Below are 26261 nucleotides of genomic sequence, written 5' to 3' on the forward strand. Positions count from 1 at the left end.
GCCTACCGTTTTTTTAAGTATGGAGAAACGGCATATAATTCCTGTCGAGTCTTTCCCCAATTTCATGGCAAAAATAACAAAAACTTTTCCCAACTAAACAACCGAAAAATTTTGCAGAGAAGGGATTAAAAAAAAAAAAAAAAAACGAAACAAAAAACCTCTTGGAGACTTAGCTCCGCCCACTACCTTGAGGTTTTCAACTAGGTCCGCTATAAGGATATATTAGCCCAGGTTCTTCGTCCTCCTAACTGTTGCGAGCTTGTTTTATGCGATTGTCGTTGGTTTCGTGTTGAAAATGTCTGGCAGGGGCAAAGGGGGGAAAGGGCTGGGTAAAGGAGGTGCCAAGCGTCACCGGAAGGTCTTACGGGACAACATCCAGGGCATTACGAAGCCCGCAATTCGCCGTCTTGCCCGCCGTGGTGGTGTCAAGCGCATCTCAGGGCTCATCTACGAGGAGACCCGTGGAGTGCTCAAAGTGTTCTTGGAAAATGTGATCCGCGATGCAGTGACGTACACGGAACACGCCAAGCGCAAGACGGTCACGGCCATGGATGTGGTGTATGCTCTGAAACGCCAGGGCCGCACCCTCTACGGCTTCGGTGGCTGAGCTGTGCTTGCGGCTAATCATATTCCAAAAGGCCCTTTTTAGGGCCACCAAAACCTCAAGAAAAGGGTTGATAATGCTTATGTTCCCTAGTGACTGTGCTAATAGGTGCTTCAGAAGCTTTACGATTGCAGTTGTTCAGACGGATGTTTCGGGGTTAGGCTTGAGGCTGGGGAAGGTGTGAGCAGCAAAGCTCGAAGTGGGGAGCCCGGGGCCCGCGCTAGGGACGTAGCCTCGGAAATGCATCGCAGGGCAGTAAGTGATCTTCCCTTTTGTTTCAGACGCTGAAGTGCTGAGTTTGGACTCCGTTTGGGAAACAGGTATCGTCAACTTAGAAATAGGTGTTTGGGGAGCGAATGCCTCGGGATCTGAGTTTATGTAGAGTAACTTGTATGCAAATAAGGCAAGTGCGGCTCTCTGCCTGCGATTGGACGGGAGGTATCAGAGGGAGTGGTTCTCGCCGATGGGGCCGGCCCCACCTCTGAGACCTATTGTAGTAGTCCAATAGGAAAGCGCGAGGTGCAGGCCTAGAATTGCGCGCAGGGGTCCTGCCAAACATTAATATTTTATATATTGACGGACTGTTTGAGTGAGAGGTAATCCAACTCCGAGGCGGAATGCAGGGCGGCCGTGTGTGGGCGAAGTGCAAGGCCGGGTCTAAACCGTCGGCCCCTGCGCTACTCGTGGGTCAGCTGCACAAAGGTGGTCGCGCCGAGCAGGTGAGCATCCCAACCCTCGACTGCCCAGCGGCGGTGCTCAAGCCCCGGGGCGTGAGAATCCAGGAGTTAGCCGGCAGCGCTGCTGGGGCGCAGGCAGTACTGTTGCCCGGGATAGAGAGGGTCTTGTGACCCGGTCTCACCTAGGAGATAACCCTGGCTTTCTAAGTGAAGGTCCTGTTCAGAGCCGCCCGGCCCGGGGCTGCGGGAAGGAGTGGGGCGGCGGGTTGTAGTCTAAATAGTTCGGTGAAAATGATGTAGCGAGATAGCTGTATAGTCGTGGAGTCCTATCCATTTGTCCTGCCCAGGAGACCGAGTAAGGAGCGCCGGTTTGCGGGCGCTTCCTGGGGTCAAAGGCGGGACTGAAGACCGGGCTCCACCTGCGTTGCTGCCGGCAAGGACGAGGCTGGAACTGAAGTCCTTTAAGGGCTTTGTTCGACTTCTGGCTGTGTCCTTCCTCACCAACCTGTCTGTGTGTTGGAAATTGGGAAGGGGCTTAGAACCCTAAAATGCAGTGTGATCCTATGCACCTTGACTAATCTCCCCTAGCTCTGGCTTGTCTGGACATCGTGAAATCACTTAGTTTCCTGGATTGATTGTCTGGATTGGCTGTGGGGTAGTTTCCCAGCCTTGACAGTGATATATGTACATTTCATTTTAAGCCATATATATCCGAGATGTACTCTAGCCAGGAAAACATTTCCCTTGTTCCCGTAGCAGAGGCTGGCATCATACCGTTTAATGAATATCAGCCACTTTGGAACACATTGTATTCCATTTTTGCATTCGATTCTCCAGCAAATCTCTGAATTATTTATTATTAATTACCATCTTACAGACGAGATAACGGATACAGGGGGAAAGTACTGGAATCAGGATTTGAACCCAGCCGGGTTCTTAACCCTTATGTGCCACTGCCGCTTCCATGGAGCCTCCAGCCCCCATTTGCTGACATTTCACTTCTTAGTACTTTCTTCTCCAAACTCAAACGTATCTGTGGTGCTGGTTATGTATTAAATTTCTAGGAAGTGAGACAGTTCCAGAACCTCGACTTTCTTTACTTCAAGTAAAGAAAACCCCCAAGTTACTTAAAAAGAAGCATCCGGGTATGGCACACTTGAGTATGTTTATATTTGTTGAGGGAGTGAATGAGTGAATTTGAGTAGATAGTTAATGTACCTATTAAACCCCCAATTTAGTGTGAATCAGATTATTGAGGATGAAGGTGGTACTGCAGTGAAGCATGAAAATAAGTATTCATATGATAATTTAAAATATCTATTTCTTAAGTATTTAAGTTAACTGGGATTATTTTTTGTTTATAATTTGATGGTAGCCTCAATATTTTTTGAACCTGTCTAGTAGAATTTTTGAACTGCAGTGTTGGAGAAGACCCTTGAGAGTCCGTTGGACTGCAAGGAGATCCAACCAGTCCATTCTAAAGGAGATCAGTCCTGGGTGTTCTTTGGAAGGAATGATGCTGAAGCTGAAACTCCAATACTTTGGCCACCTCATGCGAAGAGTTGACTCATTGGAAAAGACCCTGATGCTGGGAGGAATTGGGGGCAGGAGGAGAAGGGGATGACAGAGGATAAGATGGCTGGATGGCATCACTGACTCGACGGATGTGAGTTTGAGTGAACTTGGGGAGATGGTGATGGACAGGGAGGCCTGGCGTACTGCGATTCATGGGGTCACAAAGAGTTGGACATGACTGAGTGACTGAACTGAACTGAGTAGAACTTAATTTTCTCTTGTAGCACAGCATATTGTTGTTCATGTTTTATGTACTTTATAAAATAATACCAAATTATTTGAACATGAGAAGTCTGTTTCTGTTTGAGTCCCATGGTAGTATCCAGTCCTGAAGAAATGATTTTCCAAATCAAAAGGGTGTCAGATAATTTGAGAACACAAGTTATCTGAAATTACAACTGAGATTTTCAGGAGTTAACTTCAGAAAATGTAGAATGCATTACTACACATTTGTTAAATACAGAATTTAAAGCGCTTCCAAAATGCTTTTCTTGCAATGTGGAATGAAGTCCTGTTGAAATTAGATCCTGTAGCAAACTAGATCTCTTCTAGTTTGAACATTTACCTCTTTTATCCCAAGATCTGATAACTTTTGAAGATTCAGAGATGAATAAGCCATCAGTTGAGTTCAGTTGCTCAGTTATGTCTGACTCTTTGCAACCCCATGGACTGCAGCATGCCAGGCCTCCCTGTCCATCACCAACTCCTGGAATTTACTGAAATTCATGTCAGGCGGTGATGCCATCCAACCATCTCTTCCTCTGTTGTCCCCTTCTCCTCCCTCCTTCAGTCTTTCCCAGCATCAAGGTCTTTTCAAATGAGTCAGTTCTTCGCATCAGGTGGCCAAAGTATTGGAGTTTCAGTTTCAACATCAGACCTTCGGATGAATATTCAAGACTGTTTTCCTTTAGGATGTACTGGTTGGATCTCTTTGCAGTCCAAGGGACTCTCAAGAGTCTTCTCCAACACCACACTTCAAAAGCATCAATTCTTCGGCACTCAACTTTCTTTATAGTCCAACTCTCACATCCATACATGACTACTGAAAAAACCATAGCCTTGATGAGACGGACCCTTGTTGGCAAAGTAGTGTCTCTGCTTTTTAATATACTGTCTAGTTTGGTCATAACTTTCCTTCCTAGGAGTAAGCCTCTTTTAATTTCATGGCTACAGTCACAATCTGCAGTGATTTTGGAGCCCCCAAAAATAAAGTCAGCCACTGTTTCCAATGTTTCCCCGTCTATTTCCCATGAAGTGATGGGACCGGATACCATGATATTAGTTTTTTGAATGTTGAGCTTTAAGCCAACTTTTTCACTCTCCTCTTTCACTTTCATCAAGAGGGTCTTTAGTTCTTCACTTTCTGCTATAAGGGTGGTGTCATCTGCATATCTGAGGTTATTGATATTTCTCCCCACAATCTTGATTCCAGCTTGTGCTTCCTCCAGCTCAGCATTTCCCATGTTGTACTCTTCATATAAGTTAAACAAACAGGGTGACAATATACAGCCTTGTCGTACTCCTTTCCCTATTTGGAACCAGTCTGTTGTTCCAGGTCCAGTTCTAACTCTTGCTTCCTGACCTGCATACAGATTTCTCAAGAGACATATCAGGTGGTCTGGTATTCCCATCTCTTGAAGAAGTTTCGGTATGTTGTGATCCATACAATCAAAGGCTTTGGCATAGTCAACAAAGCAGAAATAGATGTTTTCTGGAACTCTCTTGCTTTTCCATGATCCAGCGGATGTTGGCAATTTGATCTCTGGTTCCTCTGTCTTTTCTAAAACCAGCTTGAACATTTGGAAGTTCATGGTTCAAGTATTGCTGAAGCCTGGCTTGGAGAATTTTGAGCATTACTTTGCTAGCGTGTGAGATGAGTGCAATTGTGCAGTAGTTTGAGCATTCTTTGGCGTTGCCTTTCTTTGGGATTGGAATGAAAACTGACCTTTTCCAGTCCTGTGGCCACTGCTGAGTTTTCCAAATTTGCTGGCATATTGAGTGCAGCACTTTCACAGCATCATCTTTCAGGATTTGAAATAGTTTAACTGGAACTCTATCACCTCCACTAGCTTTGTTCGTAGTGATGCTTCGTAAGGCCCACTTGATTTCACATTCCAGGATGTCTGGCTCTAGGTGAGTGATCATACCATCATGATTATCTGGGTTGGGAAGATCTTTTTTGTATAGTTCTTCTGTGTATTCTTGCCACCTCTTCTTAACATCTTCTGCTGCTTTTAGGTTGATACCTTTCTTTCCTTAATTGTGCCCATCTTTGCATGAAATGTTTCCTTGGTATCTCAATTTCTTGAGATCTTTTGTCTTTCCCAGTCTATTATTTTCCTCTATTTCTTTGCACTGATCACTGAGGAAAGCTTTCTGATTTCTCCTTGTTATTCTTTGGAACTCTGCATTCAAATGGGTATATCTTTCCTTTTCTCCTTTGCCTTTAGCTTCTCTTCTTTTCTCAGCTATTTGTAAAGTGAAAGAGTGAAAGTGAAGTCGCTCAGTCGTGTCCGACTCTTTGCAACCCCATGGACTATAGCCCACCAGGCTCCTCTGTCCATGGGATTCTCCAGGCACGAATACTGGAGTGGGTTGCCATTTCCTTCTCCAGGGGATCTTCCCGACCCAGGGATCGGACCCAGGTCTTCCGCATTGCAAGCAGACACTTTAACCTCTGAGCCACCAGGGAAGCCCCAGCTATTTGTAAGGGCTCCTCAGATAATCATTTTGTCTTTTTGCATTTGTTTTCCTTGGGGATTATCTTGATCACTGCCTCCTGTATAATGTCATGAACCTGTGTCCATAGATTTTCAGGCACTTTATCAGATCTAATCCCTTGAATCTAATTGTCACTTCCACTGTATAATTGTAAGGGATTTGATTTAGCTCATATATGAATGATCTAGTGGTTTTCCCTACTTTCTTCAATTTAAGTCTGAATTTGGCAATAAGGAGTTCGTGATCTGAGCCACAGTCAGCTCCTGGTCTTGTTTTTGCTGACTGTATAGAGTTTCTCCATCTTTGGCTACAAAGAATATAATCAATCTGATTTTGGTGTTGACCATCTGGTGATGTCCATGTGTAGAGTCTTCTCTTGTGTTGTTGAAAGAGGGTGTTTGCTATGACCAGTGCGTTCTCTAAGCATAACTCTATTAGTCTTTGACCTGCTTCATTTTGTATTCCAAGGCCAAATTTCCCTGTTACTCCAGGTATCTCTTGATTTCCTACTTTTGGATTCCAGTCTCCTATAATGAAGAGGACATCTTTTTTTGGTGTTAGTTCTAGAAGGTCTTGTAGGTCTTCATAGAGGTGTTCAATTTTAGCTTCTTCAGCATTACTGGTCGTGACATAGACTTGGATTACTGTGATATTGAATGGTTTGCCTTGGAAATGAACAGAGATCATTCTGTCGTTTTTGAGCTTGCATCCAAGTACTGCATTTCAGACTCTTTTGTTGACTATGATGGCTACTTCACTTCTTCTAAGGGATTCCTGCCCACAGTAGTAGATATAATGGTCATCTGAGTTAAATTCACCCATTCCAGTCCATTTTAGTTCACTGATTCCTAAAATGTCAACGTTCACTCTTGCCATCTCGTTTGACCTCCCAATTTGCCTTGATTTGTGGACCTAACATTCCAGGTTCCTATGCAGTACTGCTCTTTACAGCATCAGACTTTATTTCCATCACCTGTCATATCTACAGCTGGGTGTTATTTTTGCTTTGGCTCCATCTCTTCAGTCTTTCTGGAGTTATTTCTCCACTCTTTCACAGTAGCATATTGGGCACCTACCAACCTGGGGAGTTCATCTTTCAGTGTGATATCTTTTTGCCTTTTCATACTGTTCATGGGGTTCTCAAGGCAAGAATACTTTCCTCCCACTGAGACCAAAAGTCTATTATGTCTCCTTTGCTGCTCTGTACATAAGGTTGTCAGTACCATCTTTCTAGATTCCATATATATGCATTAATATATGATATTTGTCTTTCTCTTTCTGACTTATCTGTATAATAAGCTCTAGGGCCATCGACCTCATTAGAACTGACTCAAATGTGTTTGTTTTTGTTGCTGAGTAATATTCCATTGTGTATAGGTACCACAACTTCCTTATCCATTCATCTGTCAATGGCCATCTAGGTTTCTTCCATGTCCTAGCTGTTGTAACTAGCTCTGAAGTGGACCTTAAGTTACATGTGTCTTCCCAAGATAATGGAGGAATAGGCAGGGAGACCACTTCATTTTAAAGTCAACACATTCATGTTAGAATCAACACATTGACTTTGTGTTATCTTTTTTCTGATATTTTTCAGAAATCTGTTTATTGTTATCTTCAAAATTAATTTATCTTTTTAAAAACTTTAAATGACTTTTACTTATATTATGTTTTATCTTATAATTTCCTTAATATCATTTTTTACCACTTCTCCAAAACCTGTTATCCCCAGTGCATTTTAGATTTTTTCTTTTTAAAATAAAGGTGTAAGTTATGACTTTGGATTTATTTCTGTTACAGCTTTGGACAAATATCAAACTTCTGAAATGTTATAGTGCATTTTATTATTTGTCATAATAATAAAGTTTTACTTTTATTTCATCTCATCCTAACCTAATTATTAAAGAGGTTAAAATTTTACCCATAGTTGTAATGTTTTCTTGTTTTAGTTATCAATATTAATTTCTAGTTATTAATTTGGGCTAGGAATTTGTGAGCTCTATAATTTCTTCTTTTTGGAAATTATTGAAATTTCATATATGACCAGTTTTGAAAATGTCTTCTGGATCTTGGATAAGGAGGCATAACATGTGGTTTAAAATATGACAACTCAATTTATATCTATTTATTCAGTATTGCTAATTACTGTATTTTCAAAATAGACTCTATCGCTGTTTTTATCTACTCAATACATACTGCTCCTGATAGTATCTTGTTGTTACCTATGTTTCTGTTTCTGTCAGTTTATCCTCATATTTTGAATAGTATTTATTTTACAGAATTCTTTTTTCTGATTTGGTATTTAAACTTCATGACTGCCCTACCTTCTTTATAGGTTGTTACCTTTTATCACTCTGAATAACTCTTTTGGTTTAATTTTATTTTTTTGGCCTTTGGGTATCCATTAACTTGAATTCCATTTATTTATTATTATTTTGCCTCATCTGATGTGCTGTTTTGTCACCTTCAATTCTTAATACCCCAGCGACCTAGTTTCTTTTTCTAGGTTCTTGAGCTTTAAAGTTAGGTTGTTGACTTGAGATATTGCTTTTCTTTTAATGTAAGCATATTGCCATGATCTTCATTCAAGCTTTTCCTTCTTGTTTCTGATCATTCACTTGTCTCTTTATTTTTGTTAAAAATTATACCAGCCTGTTCTGTGTGTTAGTTGCTCAGTTGTGCCCGACTCTTTGCAACCCCATGAACTGTAGCCCACCAGGATCCTCTCTCCATGGGATTCTCCAGGCAAAAATGCTGAAGTGGGCTACGGTGTTCTCCACCAGGGGATCTTCCCCACCCAAGGATCGTCTCCTGCATTGCAGTCAGATTCTTTACCAGTGAACCACTGAGGAAGCCCTTTCTCAAATTTGAGTGAAGGGAAAACTGTCTTAGAGACTTCTTGTATTAGTTTAAGACATTTTGATTTTTATGTTACTTAAACGTCAAAGTACAGCAGGGGCTTACTCTTTATGCTTACAGTTCATATTAAAAATACTGTGAAAGCAGACTGTATAAATTACTTGAAGTGAAGTGAAGTTGCTCTGTCGTGTCCGACTCTTTGCGACCCCATGGACTGTAGCCTACCAGGCTTCTCCGTCCATGGGATTTTCCAGGCAAGAATACTGGAGTGGGTTACCATTTCCTTCTCCAGGGGATCTTCCTGACCCAGGGATTGAACCTGGGTCTCCCGCATTGGAGGCAGGCACTTTAACCTCTGAGCCACCAGAAAACTATAAATCAATGTTATTAAAAAACCTAATATAATTGATAATGATGTTTTGCTTAAGCTATGTCTTAAAAAGCAAAAGTATATTTTGCTTATTGTTAACTATTTGGCTTTCCTTGAAACATTTTTTGAGTCATTATCATTGTTATCTTCCTTTTTTAAATTATGAACTTGTTTTTAACACAGATCCATTAGTTTGGCAAGCCAGTTAATTTACTAGCACACTTCAAAATGATCTAAAATACCGTCTTCGTTTATTGTGTTTATGTATCAGTCACTCAGTCATGTCTGACTCTTTGTGACCCCATGAACTGCAGTCCACCAGATTCCTCCATCCATGGGATTTTCCAGACAAGAATACTGGAGTGGGTTTCCATTCCCTTCTCCAGGGCATCTTCCCAGTCCAGGGATAGAACCCAGGTTTCCTGCATTGCAGGCAGATTTTTTACCATCTGAGCCACCAGAGAAACCTATATATACATGTCATTTATGTGTATATGACACTACTATGGCTAGGTAACTTGAGTATTTTTTTGTTTTATGCAAAGGTAGCATCCATCTAACACATCTGCTTGCCGTGTAAATATGCTATCAGGGCTTTAGATATGATATTGTTCCTTCTGGGAAGAAAAGTTTCTTGGCATAATTAGATGAAAAGAAATTAAAGGTAGAAAAGGGAAATAAGGACAATAGGAAAATACATATAAATATAAAAAGGTCTGAAAGAATTAAACTGCCAGTCATTATTTTGGGAGAGCAGTGTTAGGAAAGGAGTAAAACATGCACAAAAGTCACTTTTACTTTGTAATCCATAAATGCTGTGTTTTTATAATAATTTTAATTTAAAATTATGGAAAGTTTAAAAAATTAGTTAACTCATTTTTGTCTTACTTGCATGAAAGGTCTCGCTTCTTTTCCTAGCAAGATCCAAACCTCTCATCTGGTAATTGACTTTTTTTTGTCTCTTCCATTTCTTATTCCTAGAGATCCAAAATTGTTTTAGGATTTAAAAAAAAATACTCAGTGAAGTAACTTCCTTTTTAACATAATTTTGTTCCTTTCACTAAATTAAATAATATTTGATTTTGTGGTAGAGATCAGAAAAAATACATGTGAGGAAGATGACAGAAATAAAGATTACACAAAACATCCTCTTTTTCTCCTTTGCTTATGCTATAGCTATAAATAGGACACAGTCAAAAGCGGTGAAAATAACCATTAAAATTGTCATTCATTCCAGACCATATCCTGACAACAGAATTAATTTAAAACTTGGAACCTAAATGTGAATCATTACAGATTGACTGTTTTGCGTGAAGCCATTTGTAGAGAATCAGCAGACAATTGGTGGTTTGAATCCTTAATAGTAAAATGGTACATTTTAGCTATTTAGTATTTAGCTATTTAGTAGATATGAGATGTAGTTTTTATATAAACGCTTCAAGGAATGAGAAAATTTTCTCTACTACTGCCCATAAAAAATCAGCTTCCCATTCTGCACTTTGCTTTTGCCCAGCTCACTTTGACCATTGTTTAATTTGGTGTTTCAGGTCAGGTACTGTTCAGGAAAAAAACATCCACATGATCACATGATCCAGTATCCATGATCTGATATGTCCTGACTGAGATACCAATGGATCTTTAGTGAAGGACTTTGATAAAGACTTTTGTATTCAACCCCCCAAAGGTAATGACCCCTTGTGAATCATGGATCTGGGTTACCCATGGACTGTGGATGTTGTTATGTCACCAACCGACCGAGAAGACTGTTGTCACGCACAGATAGATGGAGCTGTGGTTCTGACTGGGTACTTATCTGCTCAGGGTGGCAAGACAAATATCAGGTGAGGACTGAAACTTTTAGCTTTAAAAACAACTGCTAAATAACTCATTAAGCTTTTATATTTTTTATATTAAGCCTTTATATTAAGCTAATATATTTCTTTTCTATTTCTTTGCCCCAGTGTGATCATTGCTATCTCCATTTTAGTTGTATAATTAACTGTAGACAATTTCTTTATATTTATATCATCTAGACATGTAGATGGACATGAGTTTTGAGTAAACTCTGGGAGTTGGTAATGGACAGGGAGGCCTAGTGTGCTGCAGTCCATGGGGTCACAAAGAGTCGGACACAACTGAGTGACTGAACTGAACTGAGACATGTAGAAATACTTCTTTTATTCTCAGATGAACATTTAATATATTTATCAAGTTGGTCTTTTAATTTGCTAAAATGGAACCTACTCTTTGCAGTGAAACAATCAAGTTAACATGGGCATTTAAAAAAAATGTACTGGGAGTTTGATTTAAATAATTAATCAATTCAGTCAAAATCATCTTGCAGTTGATACCCTGCTATTAAATAATGTACCTTTTTATGAAATTATGAAATAAATATATAATACCAGCTGTAGGTGTAAGCTATATATTGACAATTCCATTTAGTTTTATCAACCATAGAATTTACCTTTTCATGTATCTTGGACTCTGTAACAGTCTAGTCTAATAGGAATGTGTTGTTGTTGTATAGTCGCTAAGTTGTGTCCAACTCTTTTGCGACCCCATGGACTGTAGCCTGCTAGGCTCCACTGTCCATGGGATTTCCCAGGCAAGAATACTGGAATGGGTTGCCATTCCTTCTCCAGGGGATCTTCCTGACTCAGAGGATCGAGCAGATTCTTTACCTCTGAGTTACCAGGAAAGCCTTTATAAGAATGTAGCTAATTAAAATTATTTTCATAAGGTAGATGGTTTCATGAGAAATGAAGAGCAAACCTAGATTCTTATGCTAGTAACAAGGCAGGCTGTTTTTGCTTTGTCTTTGCAGAGTAGAAAGTAAATGTTAGCAATCTGGCAATAAAACTTTTACACTGTTGGAGTGAAAGATACGCAGGAACCATAGAGGCAATGATAGAAGCAATAATATTCAAACTTACAAAACAAGGAGTCAGACTTAAAATTTCCTATGTGAAATGAGGCTGACATATCTGTAGGGACATGATAAGATTTTTTTTCTATTTGATTTGATATCATACACATATTACTTTTTAAACTTATTTTAAAGATTCATTTTGAGAAACAGCAGTTGATAATTTGAGTGAGATTAATATTGTAATTACCCTGAAGCATTAACATCTCCCTTTTATTGTTGTCTGTAAACTGTTTACAAGGAATTGTAATTTCTTCTTGGTCATTTAATTATGTCTACCAGTGCATATTAATATTCAGTATCCTTGTGGCTCAGCTGGTAAAGAATCTGCCTGCAATGCGGGAGACCTGGGTTCAGTCCCTGGGTTGGAAAGATCCCCTGAGGAAGGGAGCAGCTATCCACTCCAGTATTCTGACCTGGAGAATTCCATGGACTGTGTACTCCATGGGGTCACAAAGAGCTGGACATGACTGAGCAACTTTCCCATTTTATCTCCAGGGGGAGAGACACAACCCAGTACAGAAACTTCAGTCTGTTTAAATCTTTTCAGAAAGCCCTTGTCTCTGGTTAAGCCATATTTATTCAGACCCACACTAATTCCTGGTGTATGGTATGTTTGGGATTTTTAGTAAAATTTGTTGTCATCACCAACCAAAGAGTTTGTTGCCAGGAAAAATCAATGGAGCTATGGTTGTAGTTGGAGGTTAATTTCAAAATCATACCACACTAAATCCCAAATATAAATCATGTACAGATTACCCACTGGAGCAATATTTGTAGCCAAGGATTGGGAAAAATTCATGTTCAATAAAATAAGACTGCCTAAATAAATAATAGAAAACAGCTGCATGATGAAATATGGTGCAGCTATTTGAAAAATAAGAATGAAGATCTCTGTACAGATGTGAGCATAGTTCTAGGGACTTGTGCCTTTAAATGATGTCAGTAGGCAAGAAAGAAGGTAAGAAAATATATATTCCTCTATACTTTTAAAAAGCTGGAATGATTTAAAGTGAAATTAATAAAAACTGTTACCTACATAAGGTTGGGAGAACAGGATACAGGAGACAGTGATTAGAATGAAATTACATACGTCATTTTTACATTTGATTGTTTCTTACTGACTTGTAGATGTCTTACCATAATATGTGCATATTAACCCTTTGGTGTTGTTCATACTACAAGTTTCTCTTAGTTGTATTTTCACTCTTTATAGGGTACTTGATGAATAGAAGTTCATAATTCTAATGTAGTAGAAAAAAAACCTAGCTATTCCTTTGTGATTTTCACTTTTTCTTGTTGTCTTAAAACATCTCACCCTCCCTGAATATTCAGCAGATTATTCTAATCTTATACAAACTCTTCCAAAGAATAGAAAAAAGAAAAATGCTCCCCAACATATATTATGAGATTGGCATAACCTTGACCCCAAAACCTGACATAGGCAGTACTTTCTCATGGTATAAATGTACATGACAGATAAATATCACTCAAGACATAGATGTAAAAGTCCAAATAAAATAATAGCAAACCAAATCTAGCAATGTATACATAAGAAAATAAGTATATATCATGACCAAGTGGAGTTTATTTCAGGATGCAACTATTCCAGCAATAGTTCAGTATGACAAATAAACTGATATCATTTCCTCATGAAAAAATAAAAGTAGAAAAAACATTTGATCATATCAATAGGTAGAGAAAACAATACAACTAAAACATTGTTTATGTTTAGAAACTTGGAACCTACAAATAGAAGCAAATGTCATTAACATGATAAAATAATCTGAAAAAATAGAAACTGAATTCCTACAGTGAATTTCATGGTGAAATGTTAAATATCATTATCTTTAAAATAGGAAATACAGCAAGATATATACTGTTAGGTGAAAGCAGTACGTTAGAAAGGAGGGAAAATAAGGATATAAAAACAATCTTACCAACCCACCTAGGCAAATTAAGATGTGTAGTCTCCTGATTTCTATTTGGAGCAATATAATAAAAAGAAAAAAAAATCATTTAGTAAATGATGTGCTTTTATATACCAAAAAACTTTCATTTACCAATTATTAGTATGCAATAAAAGAGCTTAGCAAGATTTCCAGATACAAGATCAATACAAAAAGTTTTAAATTTCTATACATAAACAGTAGATTTTAAAAGTACAACTTACAGTTGACTTACAATAACAACAAAAGTATATAATACATAGTAGTTATGAATAATTCTAATAAATAATACACAGTATACTTATATAGAAAATAGTAAAACCTCATTTAGATGCATCAATAAAGACATGAGTAAAGGGACAGAACATGTTCCTGAATAAGAAAACTCAAAATACCAAAGATGTCAAATATCCCAGATTGATCATGCTCATAAATGTTAACCTTTACATACACTATACTCTAAAAATAGATTAGAAAAAATTACTTTTTTTAAGTAGAAGGATATTTTACCTGCCTTTCTAGCTTCTTTGTCTATGCCTTAAAGTATTTTACATTGCATCTAAGTGTAGTAATGGGAAATGGAAAATAGAACAACGCAAGTTCTATACTGGTGTGGAGAGAGTATTAAAGTTGATTATAAACAATGAAAAAAATGTCATGAGATAGTAGTCCTTGGAAGATTAATACTGAAAACTGTAATAAACTGCCTTATTAGGCTTTGTGCTTTTCAAATTGCTGCAGTATCTGCTTTTTCTTTTAACTCCTCACGGTCTTTTAAAATATTTATTGAATTTTGACTGCACTCTTCTAGGAGCTGGAAGTACAAAAATGAGTAAGACAACTCAATTCCTTGGATTACCACACTTAAATTCTAATAGGGGAGGCATATTAATTAACAACCAACATAGTATCAAATGATGATAACTTTCATAAAGAAAGTAATGTGTGAAGTAACATAATAGAGAGTGACTAGGGGAGAGAGGTGTTCTTTAAACTGGTTAAGCACAACAGGTGTCTCTAGGAGGTGCCATTGAGTTGAAATCTGATAACAATAAAGATAGCAGTGGCAGAGAGTTCCCAGCCAAGGGAGCAGTTCATGCAAACATCCTTAAGTGAGTGCAGTTTAGCAAGGCAGAGAAGAATAGGTGAGGAGACCTACAATGTGATAAGATAACCACCATGTAAAGTAGTGGTTCTCAAAGCATGGTCTGTAGACTCCCGGGTGAAGGTCCTCAAGACACTTTAAAGGGTCAGAAAGAGTTAAACTATTTTCAGAATACCAACATGATATTTGCCTTTACAAATAGATGAGAAAAAGAGAAGCAAAAGTCAAGGGAGAAAGAGAAAAATATACCTGACTGAATACAAAGTTCCAGAGAATAGCAAGGAGAGATAAGACAGCCTTCTTGCTTGAACAACACAAAGAATAGAGGAATGGGAAAGACTACAAATCTTTTCAAGAAAATTGGAGATATTAAGGGAACATTACATGCAAAGATGGACATGATAAAGGACAAAATGGTAAGGACCTAACAGAAGCAGGGGCATCCCTTGTGGCTCAGATGGTAAAGAAAGTGGAAAAGTGAAAGTCATTCAGTCGTGTCCGACTCTTTGCAGTCCCGTGGACTATACAGTCCATGGAATTCTCCAGGCCGGAATACTGGAGTGGGTAGCCTTTCCCTTCTCCAGGGAATCTCCCCAACCCAGGGATTGAACCTAGGTCAACCTCAATGCAGGCAGATTCTTTACCAGCTGAGCCACAAGGGAAGCTCCAGAAGGTAAAGAATCTGCCTGCAATGCAGGAGACATTGGTTTGATCCCTGGGTCGGGAAGATCCCTTGGAAAAGGGAGTGGCTACCCACTCCAATATTTTTGCCTGGAATATTCCATGGATAGATGAGCATGGTAGGCTACAGTCCATGAGGTTGCAAAGAGTCAGACATACCTGAGTGACTATGTGTGTATAACAGAAGCAGAAGAGATTAAGAAAGAAGTGGCAAGAAAACACAGAAGAACTGTACAAAAAAGGTCTTAATGACCTGGAAAACCACGATAATGTGGTTGGTCACTCGCCTAAAGCCAGACATTTTGGAGTGTGAAGTCAAGTGGGCCTTAGGAACCAGCACTACAAAGCTAATGGAGGTGATGGAGTTCCTGACCTTTTCCAAATCCTAAAAGATGATGCTGTGAAAGTGCTGCACTCAGTATGTCAGCAAATTTGGAAAACTCAGCAGTGGTCACAGGACTGTTTTCATTCCATTCCCAAAGAAGGGCAATGCTGAAGAATGTTGAGGATTTTTGCATCTGTATTCATCAGTGATATTGTCATGTAGTTTTCTTTTTTTGTGCTTTCTTTGTCTGGTTTTGGTATCTGGGTGATGGTGGCCTCATAGAATCAGTTTGGAAGTGTTCCTTCCGGTTCAGTTTTTTGAAAGAGTTTTAGAAGGACAGACATTCAGTTCAGTTCAGTTCATTCGCTCAGTCGTGTCCGACTCTTTGCAACCCCATGGACTGCAGCATGCCAGGCCTCCCTGTCCATCGCCAGCTCACAGAGTTTACCCAAACTCATATCCATTGAGTCAGTGATGCCATCCAGCCATCTCATCCTCTGTTGTCCCCTTCTCCTCCTGCCTTCAATCTTTCCCAGCATCAGGGTCTTTTCAAATGAGTCAGCTCTTCGCATCAGGTGGCCAAAGTATCGGAGTTCCAGCTTCAACATCAGTCCTTCCAATGAACACTCAGGACTGATCTCCTTTAGGATGGACTTGTTGGATCTCCTTGCAGTCCAAGGGACTCTCAAGAGTCTTCTCCAACACGACAGTTTAAAAGCATCAATTCTTTGGTGCTCAGCTTTCTTCACAGTCCAACTCTCACATCCATTCATGACTACTGGAAAAACCATAGCTTTGACTAGATCGACCTTTGTTGGCAAAGTGATGTCTCTGCTTTTTAATATGCTGTCTAGGTTGGTCATAACTTTCTTTCTAAGGAGTAAGCATCTTTTGATTTCATGGCTGCAGTCACCATCTGCAGTGATTTTGGAGCCCCCCAAATAAAGTCTTCCATTGTTTCCCCATCTATTTGCCTTGAAATGATGGGAGTGGATGCCATGATCTTAGTTTTCTGAATGTTGAGCTTTAAGCCAACTTTCTCATCTCCTCTTTCACTTTCATCAAGAGGCTCTTTAAGTTTTCTTCACTTTCTGCCATAAGGGTGGTGTCTTCTGCATATCTGAGGTTATTGTTGGTTCTCCCAGTAATCTTGATTCCAGCTTGTGCTTCATCCAGCCCAGTGGTTCTCATGATGTACTCTGCATATAAGTTAACTAAGCAGGGTGACAATATACAGCCTTGATGTACTCCTTTTCCTATTTGGAAACAGTCTGTTCCATGTCCAGTTCTAACTGTTGCTTCCTGACCTGCATACAGGTTTCTCAAGAGGCAGGTCAGGTGGTCTGGTACTCCCATCTCTTTCAAAATTTTCCACAGTTTATTGTGATCCACACAGTCAAAGGCTTTGGCATAGTCAGTAAGGCAGAAATAGATGTTTTTCTGGAATTCTCTTGCTTTTCGATGATCCAGCAGATGTTGGCAATTTGATCTCTGGTTTCTCTGTCTTTTCTAAAACCAGCTTGAACATCTGGAATTTCACGGTTCACATTTTGCTGGAGGATTGACATTAGCTCTTCTCTAAATATTTGATAGAATTCTCCTGTGAAGCCCTCAGGTCCTGGGTTTTTGTTTTTTGGGAGTTTTTTGATTGCAGCTTCAATTTCAGTGCTTGTAATGGGGTTTTTCATAATTTCTATTTTTTCCTGATTCCATCTTGGAAGATTGAACTTTTCTAAGAATCTGTCCAATTCTTCCAGGTTATCTATTTTATTGTCATGTAGTTCATAATAGTATCTTATAATCCTTTGTATTTCTGCACTGTCTGTTGTAACCTCTTCTTTTTTATTTCTAATTTTGTTGATTTGATTCTTCTCTCTTTTTTTCTTGATGGGTCTGGCTAAAGGCTTGTCGATATTGTTTATATTCTCAAAGAACCAGCTTTTAGTTTTATTAATCTTTACTATTATTTCTTTCATTTCTTTTTCATTTATCTCTGCTCTGATGTTTATGATTTCTTTCCTTCTACTAATTTTGGGAGTTTTTTGTTCTCTTTTTCCAGCTGTTTCAGGTGTAAAGTTAGGTTGTCTATGCAATGTTTTTCTTGTTTCTTGAGGTAGGATCGTATTGGTATAAACTTACCTCTCAGAACTGCTTTTGCTGCATTGCATAGGTTTTGAGTTGTCGTGTTTTCATTGTCATTTGTTTCTAGAAATTTTTTGATTTCCCTTTTGATTTCTTCAGTAACCTGTTGGTTATTTAGAAATGTATTGTTTAATCTCCATGTGTTTGTGTTTTTTGCAGTTTTTTTCTTGTAGTTGATATCTAGTCTTATAGCATTGTGGTCAGAGAAGATGCTTGATACAATTTCAGTTTTGTTAAATTTGCTAAGATTTGATTTGTGACCCAAGATGTGGTCTATCCTGGAGAATATTCCATGTTTACTTGAGAAAAAGGTGTATTCTTCTGCATTTGGATGGAATGTCCTGAAGATATCAATGAGATCTGTCTCATCTAGTGTATCATTTAAGACTTGTGTTTCCTTATTAACTTTCTGTTTTGATGATCTTTCCATTGGTGTGAGCGGGTTGTTAAAGTCCCCTACTATTATTGTGTTGCTATCCATTTCTCCTTTTATGTCTGTTAGCATTTGTCTTATGAAATGAGGTGCTCCTATGTTGGGTGCATAGATATTTACAATTGTTATGTCTTCCTCTTGGACTCATCCCTTGCTCATTATGTAGTGTCCTTCCTTATCTCTTGTAATATTCTTTATTTTAAGGTCTATTTTGTCTGATATGGGGATTGCTACTCCAGCTTTCTTTTGCTTCCCATATGCATGGAATATACTTTTCCATCCTCTCACTTTCAGTCTCTATGTGTCTTTAGGTCTGAAGTGGATTTCTTGTAGACAGCATATATGGTACTTTATTTATTTATTTTTAATCCATTCAGTCAGTGTGTGTCTTTTGGGTGGAACATTTAATCCATGTACATTTAAAGTAATTATTGATACACATGTTCTAATTGCTATTTTCTTAATTGTTTGGAGTTGATTTTGTAGATCTTTTTTCTTCTCTTATATTTCTTGACTATATAAGTCCCTTTACCATCTATTGTAAAGCTGGTTTGGTGGTACTGAATTCTCCTAACTTTTGCTTGTCTGAAATGCTTTTATTTCTCCATCAATTTTGAATGAGATCCTTATCAGGTACAGTAATCTTGGTTATAGATTTTTCCCTTTCAGTGCTTTAAATATATCCTTCCACTCCCCTCTGGCCTGCAGAGTTTCTGCTGAAAGATCAGCTGTTAAGCATATGGGGTTTCGCTTGTATGTTACTTGTTGCTTTTCCCTTGCTACTTTTAATATTCTTTCTTTGTGTTTAGTCTTTGTTAGTTTGAATAGTATGTGTCTTGGCGTGTTTCTTCTTGGGTTTATCCTGTATGGGATGCTTTGCACCTCTTAGACTTGATTGACTATTTCCTTTTCCATGTTGGGGAAATTTTCAACTATAATCTCTTCAAAAATTTTCTCATACCCTTTATTTTTCTCTTCCTCTTCTGGGACCCCTATAATTCGAATGTTGGTGCATTTGATATTGTCCCAGAGGTCTCTGAGACTATCCTCAGCTGTTTTCATTCTTTTGACTTTTTTCTGATCGTCAGAAGTTATCTCTATCTTCCATTGTATCTTCCAGCTCACCGATTCATTCCTCTGTTTCAGATATTCTGCTATTGATTCCTTCTAGAGTATTTTTAATTTCAGTAACTGTGTTGTTTTTATGTTTATTCTTTAATTCTTATGTCTTTAATTTATTCTTGCATTTTCTCCATTTTGTTTTCAGTGTTTTTAATCATCTTTACTATCATTATTCTGATTTTTTTCATGTAGTTTAACTATTTCTTGTTCATTGATTTTGATTTTTGTGTTTCTAGTTTGTTCCTTCATTTGTACAGTATTTCTCTGCCTTAAAAAATTTTTTTTTAACTTATTGTGTTTGAGGTCACCTTTCCCCAGGCTTCAAGGCTGAAATCTACCTTCCTTTCTTCCTTTCTGCCCTCCTAAGTTTAGTCCAGTGGTTTGTATAAGTTTCCTATAGGGTGAGATTTGTGCTGAGTTTTTTGTTTGTTTGTTTTCCCTCTGATGGGCAAGGCTGAGTGAGGTGGTAATCCTGTCTGCTGATGATTAGGTTTGCATTTTTGTTTTGTTTATTTTTTAGATGAGGCATCCTGTACAGGGTGCTACTGGTGGTTGGGTGATGCCTGGTCTTGTATTCATATGGTTCCCTTTTTGTGAGTTCTCACTATTTGATACTTCCTGAGGTTAGTTCTCTGGTAGTCTAGGGTCTTGGAGTCAGTGCTCCCACTCCAGAGGCTCAGGGCTTGATCTCTGGAACAAGCAAACCTTGACACTGGTAAGAGGAATTCAGCTGGAACTGTGCATGAACTGTCAAAGCCAAACATAGGCTGGCAATATGTAGAGTCCTTTGGCCCATTTGGAAGGGACCTCTCAGGACCAAGAGGAGAGTCATGCCAACTTTTCTGCAGCATCTCCTGGCAATCTTGATTCCAGCTTGTGAGTCATCCAGTCCAGCATTTCTCATGATGTACTCTGCATGTGAGCTAAGTAATAAGCAGGGTGAAAATATACAACCTTGTCCAACTCCTTTCCCAGTTTTGAACCAGTCTGTTGTTCCTTGCTTCTTGCATGTTCTGATTAGGGATTGTTTTCTCTTCATCTGAGGATACCTTTTCTAGAAGTCCTCCACTTGAAAGAGGGAATTTGAAATTTATCTCAATTTTTGTCTACTTTGTCCTACTTTCTTCAACTTAAAACCAAGCTGTGAAAATGTTTTGTTATTCCTAACCATCTGTCTTAACCATCCATCTTTCAGGAGGAAACACATAGCCTGTTTTTGTTTGTTTGTTTGTTTGTTTTTTAAGCCTCTAGTTCTTCTATAGTCATGCAGAGATTCTCCATCAGTAGCACTGTATACCCTGAGTAGCAACCATAAACTGCAGGAGGAAATGGCAACCCACTCCAGTATTCTTGCCTGGAGAACCCCATGGACAGAGGAGCCTGGCAGGAGTCTGTGGGGTCGCAAAGGTTGGACACGACTGAGTGACTAAGCATACATAGCAACCATACACAAGAAATCTGATACCAGGACTTTCCTGATCCAACTTCCTCCATTTTTTCATGATAAAGTTGTAACATAGCAGGACCCTATGGAGCCATCTAGGGACAGACCCCTTCCTCTGCTCTATCTCCTCTGTGAAGTACCTAGCTAACAGTATCTGATGCACATTTCCTGAGTTGTTTTACAGAAGCTAAAATCCCCACCAAATGGAAGAAACGAACTATTTGATGACCATGAGCTGTCAGACATAGGGGAGCCTGAGCCTTGATGGTGTTAACCCCTGTGATACTGCACTGTCACCTCATCACCAACCAATTAGAGGACTGCAGGAGCTGGTCACATACCCTGGGACTCCCCTGCCTCACTTGGTCTTTAAGAATGCTTCCCTGAAACCCATTGGGAATCTGGGTTTTTAGAGCCTTAGCTGTCCCAAACTTTTTGTCTGGTGCCTGTAATAAAAACTGCACTTTCCTTCATCACAACCCAGTCAGTGGCCTTATGTGGGGGTGGGTGGACCCGAGTTTGGTTCAATAGCAAAATCCAAACCTCTGGCATCATTATCATTCCTGCTGATTTCACATTTGTGTCTCAGACTGCTCATGGAGCTTGCTCTTGAAACTTACGCCAGAAGTTCTTACTCCTCCCTACAGTCACATCCTCATATAACTATATTTTCTTGCCTGACAAATTTACAGTTTTGTACTCTGTCTTGTTGGCTCTTGGCCTCCATTTCTCTGACAAACACCTTAATTTAAATACTCTCCTTCTATTTCACAGGGATGTTATGCGTGCCAGCTGTAAATGGGTTTGGTTTCTTTCTCACAGTCTGTTTTTACATCCTTACTTGTTAGGGACAGTCTATCACTGTCTAGATCTCAAAAGTCTGTAAAGATGTTTGAGACCTAAAAGAAAGAAGTCTTGGCTCCAAATACAAAAAAAAAAAAAAAACCACGCACACAAAATAAAAAACTGGTATATTATTCCAACTTGTCGTTGTTTAGTTGCTAATTTGTCTGACCTTTTGTGACCCCATGGACTACAGTACATGCCAGGCTCCTCTGTCCTCCACTGTCTCCCAGAGTTTGCTCAAATCCAATAGCAAAACTGTAAGACTCCTTTCAACTTTTTACAGACTTTTTTTTAAACAGAATGTATTAAATGTAGCCATGTATGAGACATTTGATATGATATGTCTTTAGGCAACCAGTTTCTTCAATCTTGAAGGATTAATAAGTTTTCTCCCTTTGACTTTCTTATCCGTTTACATCTAATCCTAATTCACCAGGCACTTGCTCCTTCTTCAAATAATTTTGCTAAGTTTTAAACATTTGACAGATTTGCTTTTCCTAATCTGATACATAACATGAAGAGGAATATCTGCCAGTCTACATTTTAGAATTTCTGTTCTTTATCTCAAATATATCCTGCTAATGCAGTGTAAATATATTTCAAATAATAAAAAAGTTTATCTAAATAAACGTAGTTTAAACTTTTGTTCCTATGGTAGATTCCAAGTATTTGTTTTGGGGATAATGTTTTAATCACATCTAGTTACACAGTTGGAGAAGGCAATGGCAATCCACTCCAGTACTCTTGCCTAGAAAATCCCATGGATGGAAGAGCCTGGTGGGCTGCAGTCCATGGGGTCGCGAAGAGTCGGACATGACTGAGCGACTTCCCTTTCGCTTTTCATTTTCATGCATTGGAGAAGGAAATGGCAACCCACTCCAGTGTTCTTGCCTGGAGAATCCCAGGGATGGGGGAGCATGGTGGACTGCCTGTCTATGGGGTCACACAGAGTCAGACACGACTGAAGCAACTTAGCAGCAGCAGCAGCAATTACACAGTTATTTCTTGAATGCAGCTGATATTTCTTTCCACTACCACTCTTTTCTAATAAAGTGAAGTTGTCATATACTTAGCTTTTTCAATTCAATTAATTTCAGTTAAAATTAGAGAAGATATACCTACTATATACAAAATAGCACAAAGGAAGAAGCAGTTGATCCTGCTGTTTAGAGAATGGCATCCAGGAATACCAACCACTAACTAGGTTACCCTCTGAGTCACAGGGAGGCTCAAGAATACTGGAGTGGGTAGCCTATCCCTTCTCCAGGGAACCTTCCCAACCCAGGAACTGAACTGGGGTCTCCTGCACTGCAGGCAGATTCCTGACCAGCTGAGCCACCAGGGAAGCCAACGAGGGGCCAGGAACTTCATAACACCATTTTCTGCTTTAATTAAACCAAACTTCCCCATACAAGACTGCAAAGTTCATAATAACAGTAGTTACTAGAAACTTAACAGAATAGTTAGTAGAAACTTAATTTTCATTTGTTGGAGCTCTTGTGAGTATTTCTGGAACTTGCCAGGCATGTCCTGAATATTGTCCAGTAAGTCTGTTTGTCCTATGGACATGAGGGTCTGCAGCGGATTCTGCCCTGGTGGCTACAGTCTGCTCATGCACTGAAGTCCCCCAGTGGGTGCAGCAACAGCTCCCATAGCCCCAGGCATTTGGCGAGGACTCTCAAAGCTCCGGAACAGGCTGCCAACTTTTGATCAAGTGAAGAACAACATTCCTCTGCTTTGTGTGAGGGAGCCTGTTAGAGAGCCCCTGGGCAGTTATATCTGTGACTCAGTATTCTACTGAGCTGTGTATCAGGTGGTTTTAGTTTTTTATTCCAGGTCTTTTTCTCTTCTGAACTAAGGTCTGCATGTATGGACTGGATTGGAGATGGGCTTGAATAATCTGGCAACTGTTGTTTGGCTCTTTCTCTGAGAATGAATCACCTATGGTGTGACTGTTGAACTCCAGGTGAGTGAATATTGTCTGGACAAATCCCATCCATCACCTGGCACACCTATCCACGTCCAGACGCCACCAAGGGTCACAGCTCAGCCTTCTTGGCTAGAATAGAAATTAAGTTTACCTTATAATAAAACTGAAGATCAGCAAATGTAGGCAATCTGCCCAAGTTCATATGCTTAACAAAGGTCTGAGACATGATTCAAATCCAGCTTCAAGTTTTGTGGGTTTGGTTTTTTTGTTTAAGAATATCAGACTGCCTCCTGAGACTCAAAGAAGCTCTTCTTTACCTCTAGATACACAATTCTGTTGTTTAAATGCTTGCCTACATTTCCTACTACCTAGAGAAGCATCAGTAAGCAAAACTGGCAATTACTCTATTTGTAAGAAGTTTACACTTCAAGGAACTGATCAGATTTTTTTTTTCCCCTTCTTTCCCAAGCTATTATTTTAACCCATATAATTATGAGGAAGTAATTCTTCAGCTGCCCTTGAAGGGAGGGAATAGGGGGTGGGTAGGGGTGGGGAAGAGTAACCTCTAACTTCTCTATAGGAGAATACAGAGTTCCTTTTTCAGAATTGACTTGTCAACCCAATATCCACTCTTTGGCAGCCTAGGGTCTGTTTCCTTCCGTGTGTTAGAGGTAAGAGAAAACAAACAAAGTTATTTCCAGAGCATGGGGATCTTTATGACAATTGAGATGCATTACTGCTGTCTCCAACGCATATTTCCCTTAGTATGTAAACATAGCCACCTGGACCCAGGAGGTAATGCAAGAGTCGCTGGGAAACTGAACAGAATTCCAGCTGCCCCTGCAAGTATATAACAATCATCTACTCCAGCCTTTCCTGAGCACATAAGAAGACTATACAAAATGGGCTGGGGAAGGTGGGAGAAGAAGACTGTGTGTGCTAAGTCGCTCAGTCGTGTCTGACTCTTTGTGACCCTGTGGACTGTAGCCCGCCAGTCTCCTCTGTCCATGGGATTCTCCAGGCAAGAATACTGGGGAGGGTTGCCATGCCCTCCTCCAGGAGATCTTCCCGACCCAGGGATGGAACTAGCGTCTCTTACATCTACCTGCATTGGCAGGTGGGCACTTTACCACTAGCACCACCTGGGAAGCCCCGAGGAAAACATTGCTCAAGGATTAAATAGCGTTTCTTTTGGAATGGGAACCAGGAAAAGAAACAAACTTGTCAGTCTGAAGCGCCCAGGCGCTGGTGCTGAATTTAGCTATTCAGCCCTAGTGTACAGTAGTGATTCGAGTGTCAGTTGGGTTACCTGACCTGGAAATCTACATAAGATGACTTTGACTCTTATCTCATCCTTGTAGAAAGTCCAAAAACACTCCCCAGTATTTCATCAAGCCCTGAAGACTTAAACTACCATGTTCATCTCTGACTTGAGACTACTACTTCTGAGAATCATTTAGCCATCCCATTCCTGTTCTTGCCCCATCCATCTAGACACAGATGTGAGCACTTGTCCACAATTCCCAGAGGTTAGGCCAGTGGTGTCTGCCACAGATTTGACTGAAGGTTTGGGAAGAGTTACACAGTGGGCTTGCCTGGTGGCTCAGATGGTAAAGAATCTGCCTACAGTGTGGGAGACCTGAGTTCGATCCCTGGGTTGGGAAGTCCCCTGGAGGAGGGCATGGCAAACCACTCCAGTATTCTTGCCTGGAAAACCCCATGGACAGAGAAGCCTGGTAGGCTACAGCCCGTGGGGTTCCAAAGAGTCAGACACAACTGAGGAACTTTCACCCAGTTTTACCAGTTTTATTTTATTTTTTATTTGTTTTAATTGGAGGCTAATTACTTTACAATATTGTAGTGGTTTTTGCCATACATTGACATGAATCAGCCATGGGTGTACATGTGTTCCCAATCCTGAACCTCCTTCCCACCTCCCTCCCCATCCCATTCCTCAGGGTCATCCCAGTGCACCAGCCCTGAGCACCCTGTCTCATGCTTGCCAGTTTTAAATTCCCGCTAGAATACAATTATCATGAAGGCAGAAAGGGGTTCATTTGTGTAACTCCAATGCTGAGACGGTTTAGGGGGCTCAATAAATAATCTATTGTATGAATGGAGTTAAGCATCCTTTCCTTAAGGAAAAGACAAGCAACCTGAAACCTCTTTTGTATTTTATATATCCTTGTTCTCAAGAGTCTTCAGTCCCCATCACGTTGACCGTTTCTTTCTATTGGGTTGACCAAAAATTTCGTTCAAATTTTTCTGTACAGTGTTACTTAAAACCCAAACGAACTTTTTGGCCAACCCAATACATAACTCCCGTTTCTTTCATTTTAACTTTGCATCTCTCCTCATTCCCTTGTTCCTGGGTTAGCCCTGGGAACTTCACATTTCCTCATATTATATCAAGCCGTTTACGTTTCTCTGTGCCTAACTCAGAAGGTTTGCATAACCAAACACACTTAAGTGAAAATGTTAGTCTCTCTATCATGTCCGACTCTTTTCGACCCCATGAACTGTAGCCTGTCAAGCTCCTCTGTCCATGGAAT

The 26261-nt window shown here is 39.6% G+C and overlaps 2 protein-coding genes across 25 annotated transcripts in view; both read left to right on the forward strand.

Annotated features, from left to right (window-relative positions):
* The first annotated feature begins 250 nt into the window (after positions 1 to 250).
* The window catches only part of GUCY2C (guanylate cyclase 2C), a 100403-nt gene continuing 74392 nt past the window's right edge, over positions 251 to 26261 (forward strand). For 5 of the 15 annotated variants that reach the window (XM_060413395.1, XM_060413390.1, XM_060413387.1 and 2 more), the window contains exons 1-3: positions 251 to 924; positions 10488 to 10644; positions 23639 to 23745. The gene's annotated coding sequence lies outside the window, so the exon portion shown is untranslated. Of the gene's footprint in view, positions 925 to 1097; positions 1324 to 2682; positions 2948 to 10487; positions 10645 to 23638; positions 23746 to 26261 lie in introns of those variants that run through there. The other 10 variants (XM_060413388.1, XM_060413391.1, XM_060413389.1 and 7 more) reach the window with 4 other exon arrangements.
* LOC114112654 (histone H4) overlaps positions 251 to 26261 on the forward strand; it is a 33790-nt gene continuing 7779 nt past the window's right edge. For 2 of the 10 annotated variants that reach the window (XM_060413412.1, XM_060413405.1), the window contains exons 1-3: positions 251 to 2947; positions 10488 to 10644; positions 23639 to 23745. In XM_060413412.1, coding sequence (XP_060269395.1) covers positions 296 to 607 — 312 coding nt within the window. In that variant the 5' untranslated portion in view covers positions 251 to 295 and the 3' untranslated portion in view covers positions 608 to 2947; positions 10488 to 10644; positions 23639 to 23745. The remainder of the gene's footprint in view (positions 2948 to 10487; positions 10645 to 23638; positions 23746 to 26261) is intronic. The other 8 variants (XM_060413411.1, XM_060413414.1, XM_060413407.1 and 5 more) reach the window with 7 other exon arrangements.

Source organism: Ovis aries, chromosome 3, assembly GCF_016772045.2.
Source record: "Ovis aries strain OAR_USU_Benz2616 breed Rambouillet chromosome 3, ARS-UI_Ramb_v3.0, whole genome shotgun sequence".
In the NCBI taxonomy this organism is placed as follows: domain Eukaryota; kingdom Metazoa; phylum Chordata; class Mammalia; order Artiodactyla; family Bovidae; genus Ovis; species Ovis aries.